The following is a 12,041-nucleotide window of genomic DNA, read 5'->3' as shown; positions in this document are numbered from 1 at the left end:
TAAAATAATAGCCGTAAATTTAGAACTGTTATAGACAAATTCCATCATTGGAAGATATTTCCCAATATTATGATTTTCTAGAGACATGCACGAAGCATATCCTCTACAATCTGATTCATACACTCTGTTTGCCCATCAGACTACTGCGGATGATCAGAACAATTCACATTCAAAGTAACTCTTTCGTTGTAAACCTTTCGGAATAAAGTAGGAAAGCATGGCATTATAACAGCAGAAACCAGGGATTTATCGATGCCCCGACATACCCACATCTGCATATGGAATAATCGACGTCTCGAGTTACCCATATCAACATAGAGTCATCAACGTCTCGATGAGTCACATATGTCCATCCGTAAACCTATCAGGTTGATTGTGTAAATCACCTAAAATACGAAACTAGAGAAAGAAATGCCAACAAAGGAAAAATCCAAATTTCCTTATCCGAATACAACAAGATAAACTTGTTTGAACTGTAAAGAAAGAGATTTCAACAAGTGAAAATGCCGATGAGATTGCCCTCATCTCACAACATGTAGGTTATAGATAAAAGAAGTTTATCTAGAGAATGCCCACACTATAACTTCTAGTGAATTTAGAAAATAAGATTGTCTTTGAATGTTGAGGTCAACATGCTGTGATGTAAGCAAAGCAACAATCTTGAGCCCAAATTATCCCATAAGATAATATATGTGAGGGATCCCTAGTATGTTATATGTACATTATGTGTGCTATGTTATATACACATTATGTGTGCATATACTAGGAGGCTAAATGTCCCATACCATCAAGAGGTATAACTCCAATCCAATAGCATGTAGCTATAGTGTGAAATGGTAGAAGAGTAGATATGAACCTCTACACAAGAGAGCATAACATAGCCTTGGCCTCATGGAACCCAAACCTCCAAGCCCCCTTGAGTGTGCCCCATACCCCTATTATATAGGAGGGCCCTCAAGTGACTCTTGACTTTCCATTCCTCATGTGTGACCCTTGGATGCCTGACCCTAACCTTAACCCTTAAGGTTAGTCCTAACCCATGCTCCACTAGAGCTTGTTCCCATGCTCCCATGCTCACAAGCCTAATGTGGGTTAGCCTCCTAGTATATGCACACATAATGTGTATATAACATAGCACACATAATGTACATATAACATACTTCCCCTCTCTCAAAACATTGCACTCTTGCAATGAAAAGAAGGAGAACTGCGCTGAACAATCTCAACCGACTCCCAAGTCGAATTCTCAATTTTCCTATCTTTCCACCTAATTTTAACCTCAAGGATAAGTCAACTACAAAGTTTCTTTTCCCTGAATTCATGTACCATATTAGGTTCATGTGGAACATAGGATAAATCTTCGACTTCAACGAGTTCTTGAGGAGTAACTTTGTTATCCTCACCTCCCAGTTTCCCTTTCAATCTATTGATATAAAAGATTGGATGAACTCTAACAATTGGAGATATTTTTAGTTCATACGCAACCGTGCCAATCCGATATATAACTCGAAATGGACCACAATATCTAGGAGATAAATTCGAGCATTTTCCCATTGACAAAGTCTGAAAGTCTTTAGGAACATTAAAATAAACCAACGCTCCTGGTTCAAAAGACCGAGATGAGCGTCCCCTATCAGCATAAAACCGTGTCCTATTATGAGCACTCCTGATAGAATCCCGAGCGTCGGTCAGAATTTCCTACATATCTCGTAAGAAATCCCTCGATGCATCAAGCTCGATGTCCTTAAGACTGACATCAATAGGTGCCCTGAGTTGATACCCATACATAAGTATGCACGGACTAAAAACCAATAGCCGTATATTTAAAACTGTTATAGGCAAATTCCATCATTGGAAGCTTGAGGCTTATGCTATCGGGGGTGGTTGAGTTTATGCCTGATTTATGCATGTTTATGCATAACAATTATCTAGAGAGATCTTAGGGTTTTAACAGTGGTATCAGAGCAATCTCTATTTAATTGTTGATTTTTTTTTAGTAAATTTTAATATTTACTAATAAAATGTTATCTTTTGTTGATTTGTGTTGATGAATTGCACGTGGATCATCGATATGGTGATTGGAACATGTGTAACTACAATTCAATGGACGAATCGACGTTGCGGGGGAATACCGTGAGTTAATGCTATTTTTCCCTATTTTTTATGGTTAAAATCAAGCATTAATGGATTTTTTTACAAAAATACCATAGAGTTTATGGTAGATATTTTTGTAGAATGGATTACCTGAATTTCTAAAATTTTTAGAAATTTTTTCCTAATTTTTTAGGAATTTTTTGAGCATTTTTATGATTAAAAATATATTTTTATACATTTTTGCGGGTTTTTTCCGCGAGAATGCGATCAAATTTCTGTCAATTTGCTACTGAAATTCAGTAGGGGACAGCGTGTTGATGCATAAATTGCTCTCCCGTGGGCGTGGGGTCCTCTCCGCCTCTTAAATCTGATATTTCCTTCATTTTTCCATGAAATTTCTCTTAAAAAGGAAATTTTTAAATTAAACATTAATCATAATTAATGTTAATTATGATTAAGAGTTTAATTAAAAATCTTAATTAAGATTAAGTTAATCTCCCTGTGGTTAACAGAGGAGAGATTGGAGGAGGAAGATGGATTTGGAGAGGAAAGGGAGGAGAGAGGGGAGAAGAGAGAGTCCCTCTCTCTCTCACTCTCATTCGCGTAGGCGACGGGAGGGGGGGGGCTGCGCAGCAGTCGCCGGCGAAAAATGCCCCCCCCCCTAAAAAAATCAAAATCCTATATAAGCTAAAAAGCTTATTTTTTTCATTTTTTTAAAAAAATGAGTTTTTTATTTTTAAAAAAAAGAGCTTTTTGATATTTTTCAAGAAAAAAGCTTGGAAAAAAAGCCTGAAAAATACTGAAAAATTTGGGATTTGAGTAAAAAATTCTCTGAAAATTTTTGGCTTTTCATCTTCCGGAAAACCTTTGGCTTTCCGTTTTCCCGAAAGCTTTTGGCTTTCCGAATTTCGGAAAAACTTTTGACCTTCCGTATTCCGGAAACCTTTGACCTTTCACATTTCGATTTTTTTTGTCTTTTCATTTTCCCAAAACTTTTGGCTTTCCATATTCCGGGAAAACCGTTGGAATTCTGAAATTTTTTGACCGTTCGTATTCTAAATGCGTTCGGGGTAACTTAAAAATTTCAAAAAATTCTTGAAAATTAGTGGAAAATTAGACAAAGGTCATTTTAAATTTCGGGAAAATGTGGGGTTGGTGTTTGGCATGTGGTGTGTCCATTCGGGCACCCGTGACCATTCAAATTCCTTTAAAATTATATTTTTTGACCCAAAAAATTAGAAAAATCCATTAAAATTGAAAATTTTCATTGGATTTGAGAATTGTTGGGCGAAATTGGAAATTTTGTGAACGATGGGATTCTCAGGGAAAATTAGGAAATTTCTAGAAATTATTTTTAGAAATCCTAAAAATTGGTATTTTTTAAAATATCAATGATATTTTGGCAAAATTAATTGCTAAAATTTTTTTGGAAAAATATAGGTTTGGAATGCCATAAGATAGGTTTGGTGGAATTCAAAATTATTATATTTTGAGGCCCTGTAAAATTAGGAAAAATTTGAGAAAAATCATGATAATTCTTTTTCTCGAGAATTTAATCTTTTCGAGGTGTATTTAATGTTGAAGTACGTTTTCTCGTGCTGACATTAGATAGATGCGGGTTATTCGCATATTTTATTAATACGATTATACCTCGTATTAATGGATATTTATGTTTGGATTAATTCTAAACAATGTATTCATGATTTTTTACCATTGTTTAGCCATTCTTTTTGGACATGTTCCTTAATTTCTTTTGATGGCTATAATTTACATTCAAAGTGTGTTTCACCTTTGACACTTTTCCATGATAATTTATTTTGGCACTTTATTAAAGTGTGGATTGTGCTTAATTTCTTAAGCCTAAGACAAACTCTATCATGGGTTAGTTGATCGGTTTATTTTGGTGGATTTTTATTGGATGTTTTCCAAGTTTTATATGGACTTATCAGGTTTTGCCTAGATCACTTATGTCTAGGGTTTCTTATTGAGTGCTACACACATGTGTTTCACTTTCTTACTTTGGAGTTTTATTTGAACAACACAACATTCATATACTCCGGATTGATGAGTTGGCCACCAATTTTAATGCTTCTTTTGGCATGATTACTGTCCATTAGATGGTATGCATTGATTTTTATGATCAACTATGGTTTTTATGGATTTAAGGAGCTTCTATGCTTTTATCCATGGTTTTATAAGGATCTTTTGATCTTTTGAATAATTACATGTGCTTTGAAGGTAGCATTTGCCTTCGTTTTTTTGCACATAATTTTGGAGTATATTTTCTTATACTCTTGTACATATTCCAACTCGGATACCTAGTTGCTTATATATCTAGGAGAGTTATTTTTCTACCCTAACTTTATTGTGTTTTGGGTAGTTATCATTAGAAAGGCACCAATAATTCAAATTCTTTTCTAATGATGTACTCAGAAGGATTTATTCCTTGATGTAGTCTCAAGTATATAGAGACAGGTTTAGTATGTGAAAGTCTGGATAAGGCCATCTTATTCCTTTTACACAGGATTTTATTCAGATTTTCCTAGACGGCATACTAGGGAGTTTCAAATTGTTAAGGTATGTATGGGTGGTATCATGGTGGTATAGGACGCTAGTGATCCCTCACATATATTATCTTATGGGATAATTTGGGCTCAAGATTGTTGCTTTGCTTACATCACTTAGCATGTTGACCTCAACATTCAAAGACAATCTTATTTTCTAAATTCACTAAAAGTTATATTATGGGCATTCTCTAGATAAATTTCTTTTATCTATAGCCTGCATGTTTTGATGAGGGTAATCTCGTCGACATTTTCACTTGTTGAAATCTCTTTCTTTAGAGTTCAAACAAGTTTATCTTGTTGTGTTCGGATAAGGAAATTTGGATTCTTCCTTTGTTGGCATTTCTTTCTCTAGTTCCGTACTTTAGGTGATTTACACAATCAACCTGATAGGTTTACGGATGGACATATGTGACTCATCGAGACGTTGATGACTCTATGTTGATATGGGTAACTCGAGACGTCGATTATTCCATATGCAGATGTGGGTATGTCGGGGCGCCAATGAATCCCTGGTTTCTGCTGTTATAATGCCATGCTTTCCTACTTTATTCCGAAAGGTTTACAACGAAAAAGTTACTTTGAATATGAATTGTTCTGATCATCCGCAGTAGTCTGATGGGCAAACAGAGTGTATGAATCAGATTATAGTGTATATGCTTTGTGCATATGTCTCTAGAAAATCATCATATTGGAAAAATATCTTCCAATGATGGAATTTGCCTATAACAGTTTTAAATATACGGCTATTGGTTTTTAGTCCGTGCATACTTATGTATGGGTATCAACCCAGGGCACCTATTGATGTTACATGAACATGAGAGGGAGCACCATGCCTTGACTACCCTAGATTTAGGTTTTCCTGTTATCCCCTGAAGAGATATTACTTGACCATGCTCATTTTAAAAACATAAGAAAAACAAGAGAGAAGGAAGGGGGGAGGCGAGTAGGAGGAGGGGGGCGAGTCTTCCTCATCCTCTTCTTCCCGCAAAAGTGGTCACAAGCCCTTGCACTCGGTTGAGGCTTAGCCTTAAGTCCCACAATGAGATCGCTGGAGGCGATCACCTTCCTGTGCAGATCTACAGCTGGGCGAAGCGTCGCAGACTATTCACAATAAGAAACCAAGTGGCATGCATAGGTTATACCTCTTGATGGGAGATTTTCAGCTAGCTGGGACGTGTCCAGAGCTGATGCGGACATACCCTTTCTGCAAGAAAAGCCACCTTACGAGTGAAAGGACATATGACCTACTACTTAAAAAGAAAGAAGAGATAGAAGAATCTTTCGTATTTCTTAGCGAATAACAAACATAGGGAAGGCTAGTCGGCACCACACAGAAGGCACCTAGGGCTGGGCAGCGAGGCGTGACCAGTTAGTGGGTGGGCATGTAAAAGAAGTCTCTGCCACCTCCGAACAACCCTTCAGAGATCCTTCAGAGATCTGCTGCCAATCATATACATTCACGGGCCTTCGACTTCCTCTCAGGCATGAGAAGCTCCTATATCTTGATTTCACAGATGACACTGCTATGTACTTGAGAGAGTCGATAACCTTACCCATTGGAGTGGTTGCATGTCGAGGGGACGGCAGCCATAAGCTCCAAACTTCCAAGCCTCGTGAGTCCTCACCTTCACGTCAGTGATTCCAGGCTCCCTACCTTCAAGCTTTGAGCTTCGAGTCTCACCTTCATGCTAGCAATTCGAGGCTCCATCCCTTTCTAGCTGTCCACAACGTTTGCAATCAGTTTTCATTAGACTAGCACTGCTACGCCAGAGTTCCTCCAGGCTTGTAAAGAGATTGCAACGCTGCAGTGCTATGCCAGAGTTCCTCCAGGCCACAAAGGCCAAGGTCTTCACTACAATCCATGGCATCCTCTCCCCGGCGGCGGGCCATGCGTGCGCGTGCGACAACGTCCCATCAAGGCAGTCCAAAGTTGCTCCAAGCTCTTTATTGGAGGTAAGCATGCTAACAACTAGTTGGCCACTAAGTCTTGTGTTTCCCCACACGTCGTCACTAGATTGTCTTGCAAGCAGTGTTACCGGATTCGACTTGGATCACGGCTCGGATTATATAAGTTTATCTCGATCGAGATATTTCTATGGCTTTGATCTCATCTCCATATCTCAATGAAGATATATGAACGGATGAGATCACATCTTCATATCGCGATCGAGATACTTCAATGGTCGAGATTACATGTGGGGATCTCGTTTGAGATAGGTGGATGGTGGATACGCCATTATTGATTATGTTGAATGTACATCCGAGTTAGCAAGTCGAAGGGGATCCATTTGTGGCATTGACATGGATCCGAGTGGCCGTCATATCTCGATCAAGATAGCGAGGTGGTAGTGACATGTATTAGTGACATGGATGGTGACTTCCCTTCCGAGCCTACTTGCATGGCGGTTGTTGATATCTCAATCGAGATATAGGGCTTTTGGCTTAGGAGGGACGTGTCATGCTTTTATTGATGGTGATATCTCGATCGAGATACTCCGCCCGAGAGTATTGCTTGCTACGTCAATGTCCTATTTTGAGAGAGAGTGAATGAAAATGAGTACCCCACCTTGCAACCACCCACTAAAAAAAAAGCATTCCCATGTGTTTGAATCCATTTAGATCTACGCGTTAGAGACCAATTCACCAAAGAGAAACTCTTTGATGTTTTGTTTTTGTTTTTCGAGCCGGGGTCAGAGACGAGCATGCTCGTCTCTAAGACTCGAGCACAGAAACTCTTTGATGCTAATTCACAATCTAGTTAATTGTAATGCATCAAATCATACGTCTTTAAACCCGCCCAACTTTTGGTCCCCCAGCAATGCACTCAATAGGGTGCTCTCTTCTTAAGACCTTTAGATCTACATCAAGTGAGGAGCTTTGGGAAGAAATGGGCCAATTAGACGCATATATGAGCGGAGGAACAATTGAAACCTTGAAAACATGAGCTCTTCCACGATCCTCCAAGCCCCATATTCGCCAAGAAATAACGCCATAAACTTATTGAAACGGATATTCATCCATCCTTTCTTTGGGCAAAAAGCTCTAGGTGAAGGAGGGGGTATATGCAAGCTTGGAAACTTGGAAAAGCAATTCCCTACTACTACCGTCCATGGCTTAAGCCTAGTGAACGCTTGTTCCATGAGGTTTTCATTTCAATTCCCATATCTGGCCGTGTCATGCTCCTTAATGATAAGAGATTCTTTATCTTCCTTTATCTTCTTTTTCTTTACCTTTACGGGTAATCAGCTAGTCTCTTGACAGCCAAACGTAATGATGACCGGTCAAAGCCAAAAAGCCAATTCACCCCTAATTTACCCCTATCATCTTGACACTTACATGTCATGATTGGAAGCCCCAAAAACCCAAGTCTCGAATACGCAATAGTGAGATCATGTTGTGGAAATGCGTTGCAGGCTGCAGATAAGTTGTGGCAAAAAAATTCATGTGGCAGTTGTGTGTACTAGTAGACTTGAAAGATGATGCGATGTAAAAAAGGCTTTCTGTGGCGCCACATGGACGGGGCGCCGCCCGGGCCCCGGCACTCAACCTGGATTGAAGGAATCGGGAGGAGATGACGAGTATTTTTCTGCCACGTGGCCAATTTTTGCCAAGCTCTCCACCTACCACGCAATGATGACGAAGACTTTACCGTCATTGCGTGGAAGTTTGGAAAGCGGAAGTCCACGTCAGCGGGTACGTGAAAATGTTTCCCCAAACCTTTATATATGTATCAAATAAGATACCCAGCGTTCCTAATCTGTGTTAACGCCATTGGGAAAAAAACCATGTACAGCCCGCTTTCCAACTGTTTCCTGCGACCCCGCTCTTCCTCCGCCGCCCCCGCCTCTCCCTCCGCCGCTTATTCTGGCCGCTCATCTGATTCCTCTCGCAATCCCTATCCCCCCGGCGCCGCCACCTCCCCCGCTCCTAGCGCTTCGGAGTATGCGTCTTTCTACGCTAGCCCCGCCACCTTCTTCACCAGCCCGGCCAATCTGAGATCGCCGCCCCCAGCGTCCCCTTTCCCCTCCTCCTCCACACCTCCCCTCCTCTCCCCTTTCCCCTCCCCTTTCGCACTCAACGTGCCCTTTGAGCACAGCTCCTACCAATGCGTCGCTGCTTCTGATGCTCGCTCCTCCGCCCTCCACCTCTTTGGCGAGCTCCTTTTCAGCGGCTCCACCACCGGCGACATCATCGTCTACGCCAGCCTCTCCCTCAACGAGTGTGGCCGCTTCGGCATCGGCAATGGCGCCGTCAAGGCCCTCCTCCTCACCCACGACAGGATCTTCACCGCTCACCACGACCACAAGATTCGAGTCTGGCGTCGCCCAATCCCACACGGCAAACTCGCCTACAAGCTTCTCGGAACTCTCCCTTCCACCAAAGACTTTCTCATCAACGCCCTTGCTGACAGGAACTACGTGCAGATCCGTCGCCATCACAAGCGGCTATGGATACAGCACGTTGACACCATCACAGCGCTAGCTGCGGAGCCGGATGGAAGCTTGCTCTACTCTGCATCATGGGACAGGACCGTCAAGGTGTGGAAGCTCTCCAGCCTGCGCTGCATTCAGTCCATCAAAGGTCATGAAGACGCAGTGAACGCCATTGTGGTAGGTGCGGATGATTTACTCTACACAGGCTCTGCAGATAACACGATAAAGCTATGGCGAAAGGTCGGGCAGCTGCGCGTGCTACTGTCCACCTTAGAGGCTCACAGGGCTGCAGTGAATGCGCTTTCAATGCGAGCCGATGGAAGCGTGCTGTATTCGGCGGGGTCTGACTGCTGCATTAATGTGTGGGAGAGGGAAAGTGCGGGCATGAAGCGTTCCGCGACGCTGCGTGGGCACCGGCTCGCTGTATTGTGTCTGGCGGTGTCCGGGCCCCTGTTATGCAGCGGCTCTGCGGACAAGACAATAAGGGTGTGGAGGAAGGGGTCGACTGCGCACACATGCTTGGCTGTGTTGGAAGGGCACAATGCTCCGGTGAAATGCGTGTGCATAGGCGTTCGCACGTTCCGGAGCTGCTTCGTGGCCAGCGGGGGCTTGGATTCCACCACCAGGGTGTGGTCCATCGTGTTCGATAGAGATCAGGCCGACGATGATGAGTCCACGACCTCCGCTGGGCGATGATGCGCGCGGTTCAACGGGATGATTGGGCGCAGCGATCACAGCAATCTGATCAAATCTGCTCTCCACACAGGCCGGAAGCTTTCATCAACCGCGCCCGCAAGACGCCACCTCCATTGAAAAGTCCTTCACTAGGGCGGTTCGAGCTCAGAGCCCTTGGAGTCTTGGGCCCCAAGCAAAGGTCGAGTATGCTCAGTGTAGATCTCAGTATGAGCTTGTGCTAGAATAGGAAGAAATGTCTCTCGTTCTCACTAGCTACATACGTTCGTGACGTGTGACCTTTCGTTTCTCTCCTCATTCTCACTAGCTACATATGTTCGTGACGTGTGACCTTTCGTTTCTGGAGAGAGACACAGAGATTGCATTGTAAGGCCCTTCATGAATGTAAAACCATGAAGGCCCTTTCATGCATGACTTGTACATCAAACGTCACAAATTGTAGACAAAGAGTGTAAACTTTCTCTTATAGTGTATTCTCTTCTCTTTTTTTTCCCTTTTTTTTTTACAAAGCTTTTCCTAGGGTAAGACCATGAATCCAATGTGCCCAAAAAAAAAACAGGGCAAAGTGTATTTAACACCATTGAAATTTAAAATAGAGTAGAAGGTTTTGTAAATCCAGATTTTGGTAAGATATACCTCCAATTGTGAGAGATGTGGCTCACCAAGTGGGTGAATCTATTTCTTCACACATTTGCATGAGTTTTAACTAGAATATTCAACGCATTTAGCCAAGTTAACTTGGCATACTAAAGTTGCGATAGTGCATGAAAGTTAACTGGACCTGTGGGAAAATGGCATAGCCTTTCCCCAAAATATCAAACTACTTAAAGCTTGTGTTAACACCTAATGCAGTTGGCCACCAAACTAGTAGTTAAAAGAAAAACATCAGAGAAAAAAAAACAACAATCGAAAAGTTTTGATGAGTAAGAGTTGGCATATGGATTGGAAGATGGTAGGACAAGTTAAAACACAACCACTATGCTAGAAGAAGTATTTTTCAGTTGGAAGGTAAGAGGGTAGGTCAAAACATAGCCACTAAGCCAGCAGTTAGATTTCAGTTGGTCTAAGATAAACTCCTTAGGCAGCAATGCATTTATATAATACATTTCAAACATCATGTGAACACAAGTTCAAAAGTTGAGTTATTGTGAAAGAAGTTGTGTCCTTTTCAAAAAGGTTGTATGGAAACCATTTTGAGATAAAGTGACAAGAAGTTTGGAAATGCTAAGGAAAAATCAAAGGTAGGTTTGATGAGGTCATAAAATCACTACCAATCATATTCTATATATGTATAATGGTAATATACGAAGTACGCCTCGGCATATGGATTGGAATATGGTAGGATAAGTTGAAACATAACCACTATGCTAGAAGTTGTATTTTCCAGTTGGAAGGTAATAGGGTAGGTTAAAACACAAACACTAAGGAGTTGTATTTCACTTGGTCTAAGATAAGCTTCTTAATTAACAATACATTTATATAGAAATTCGTAAAACATTCAGTAAGACATCATGTGAACACAAGTCCAAAAGTTGAGTTATTGTGAAAGAAGTTGTGTCCTTTTCAAAGAGGTTGTATGGAAACCATTTTGAGATAAAGTGACTAGGAAGTTCGAAAATGCTAAGTAAAAATCAAAGGTAGGTTTGATGAGGTCACAAAATCACTACAAATCATATTTTGTACATGTTCAATGCAATATACGAGGTGTGCCTTGAGATCATGAATACGTAATGTCCATCCATTTCTCTTCAACATCATGACCATCTATCATATCTCTACGAACACCATGCATGTGCCTCCACATACATGCATTCTTGCACACACATGCACACAAGTGCTTAAGTACACACACACACACACACACACATGCACACAGGTGCTTAAGTACACACACACACACACACACACACTTGTACACACGTGTGCATATGCACATGCGTGTAGTGAATTTGGTTTTAAAAATAAGATTTTTTCTAGTAAGTAAGCATATATGTTAAAAACCGTGACTTTGTTTGTCATGTGGCTAACTCAACAAGATGAATATCCCCTTAGAATTTCCTTTCATAAAATTTAACCTAGTGAGATTATTTTTAAATGTGTGTGCACAAATCCTAATAAGAGTCATGCTTACATTGATTGGCTTAGGTTTAAGGACCTCATGTCCTACTTTAATATCTTCCAAAGACATTATCCATTAGTTGGATAATTTACACTTTAAGGTTGTATGATTTTATACATCTAATCTCTATTTAGC

General features: G+C 41.0%; 1 protein-coding gene across 1 annotated transcript; it reads left to right on the top strand.

The window, feature by feature from the left end:
* The first annotated feature begins 8,430 nt into the window (after positions 1-8,430).
* On the top strand, positions 8,431-10,437 carry LOC147621802 (protein JINGUBANG-like). The gene has a single exon (XM_086823610.1). It carries the CDS (start codon positions 8,447-8,449, stop codon positions 9,788-9,790), a length of 1,344 nt encoding a protein of 447 aa, XP_086679736.1. The 5' UTR covers positions 8,431-8,446; the 3' UTR covers positions 9,791-10,437.
* The last annotated feature ends 1,604 nt before the right edge of the window (positions 10,438-12,041 follow it).

This window comes from Cibotium barometz, chromosome 29, assembly GCF_041138505.1.
Source record: "Cibotium barometz isolate CiBa-2024 chromosome 29, ASM4113850v1, whole genome shotgun sequence".
Lineage (NCBI taxonomy): Eukaryota > Viridiplantae > Streptophyta > Polypodiopsida > Cyatheales > Cibotiaceae > Cibotium > Cibotium barometz.
Note: the sequence above shows the minus strand (reverse complement) of the source record. Positions and strands in the feature narration are given on the sequence as shown.

Coding starts and splice junctions, on each gene's coding strand:
- LOC147621802 (XM_086823610.1), top strand. CDS start 8,447: ATGTACAGCCCGCTTTCCAACTGTTTCCTGCGACCCCGCTCTTCCTCC.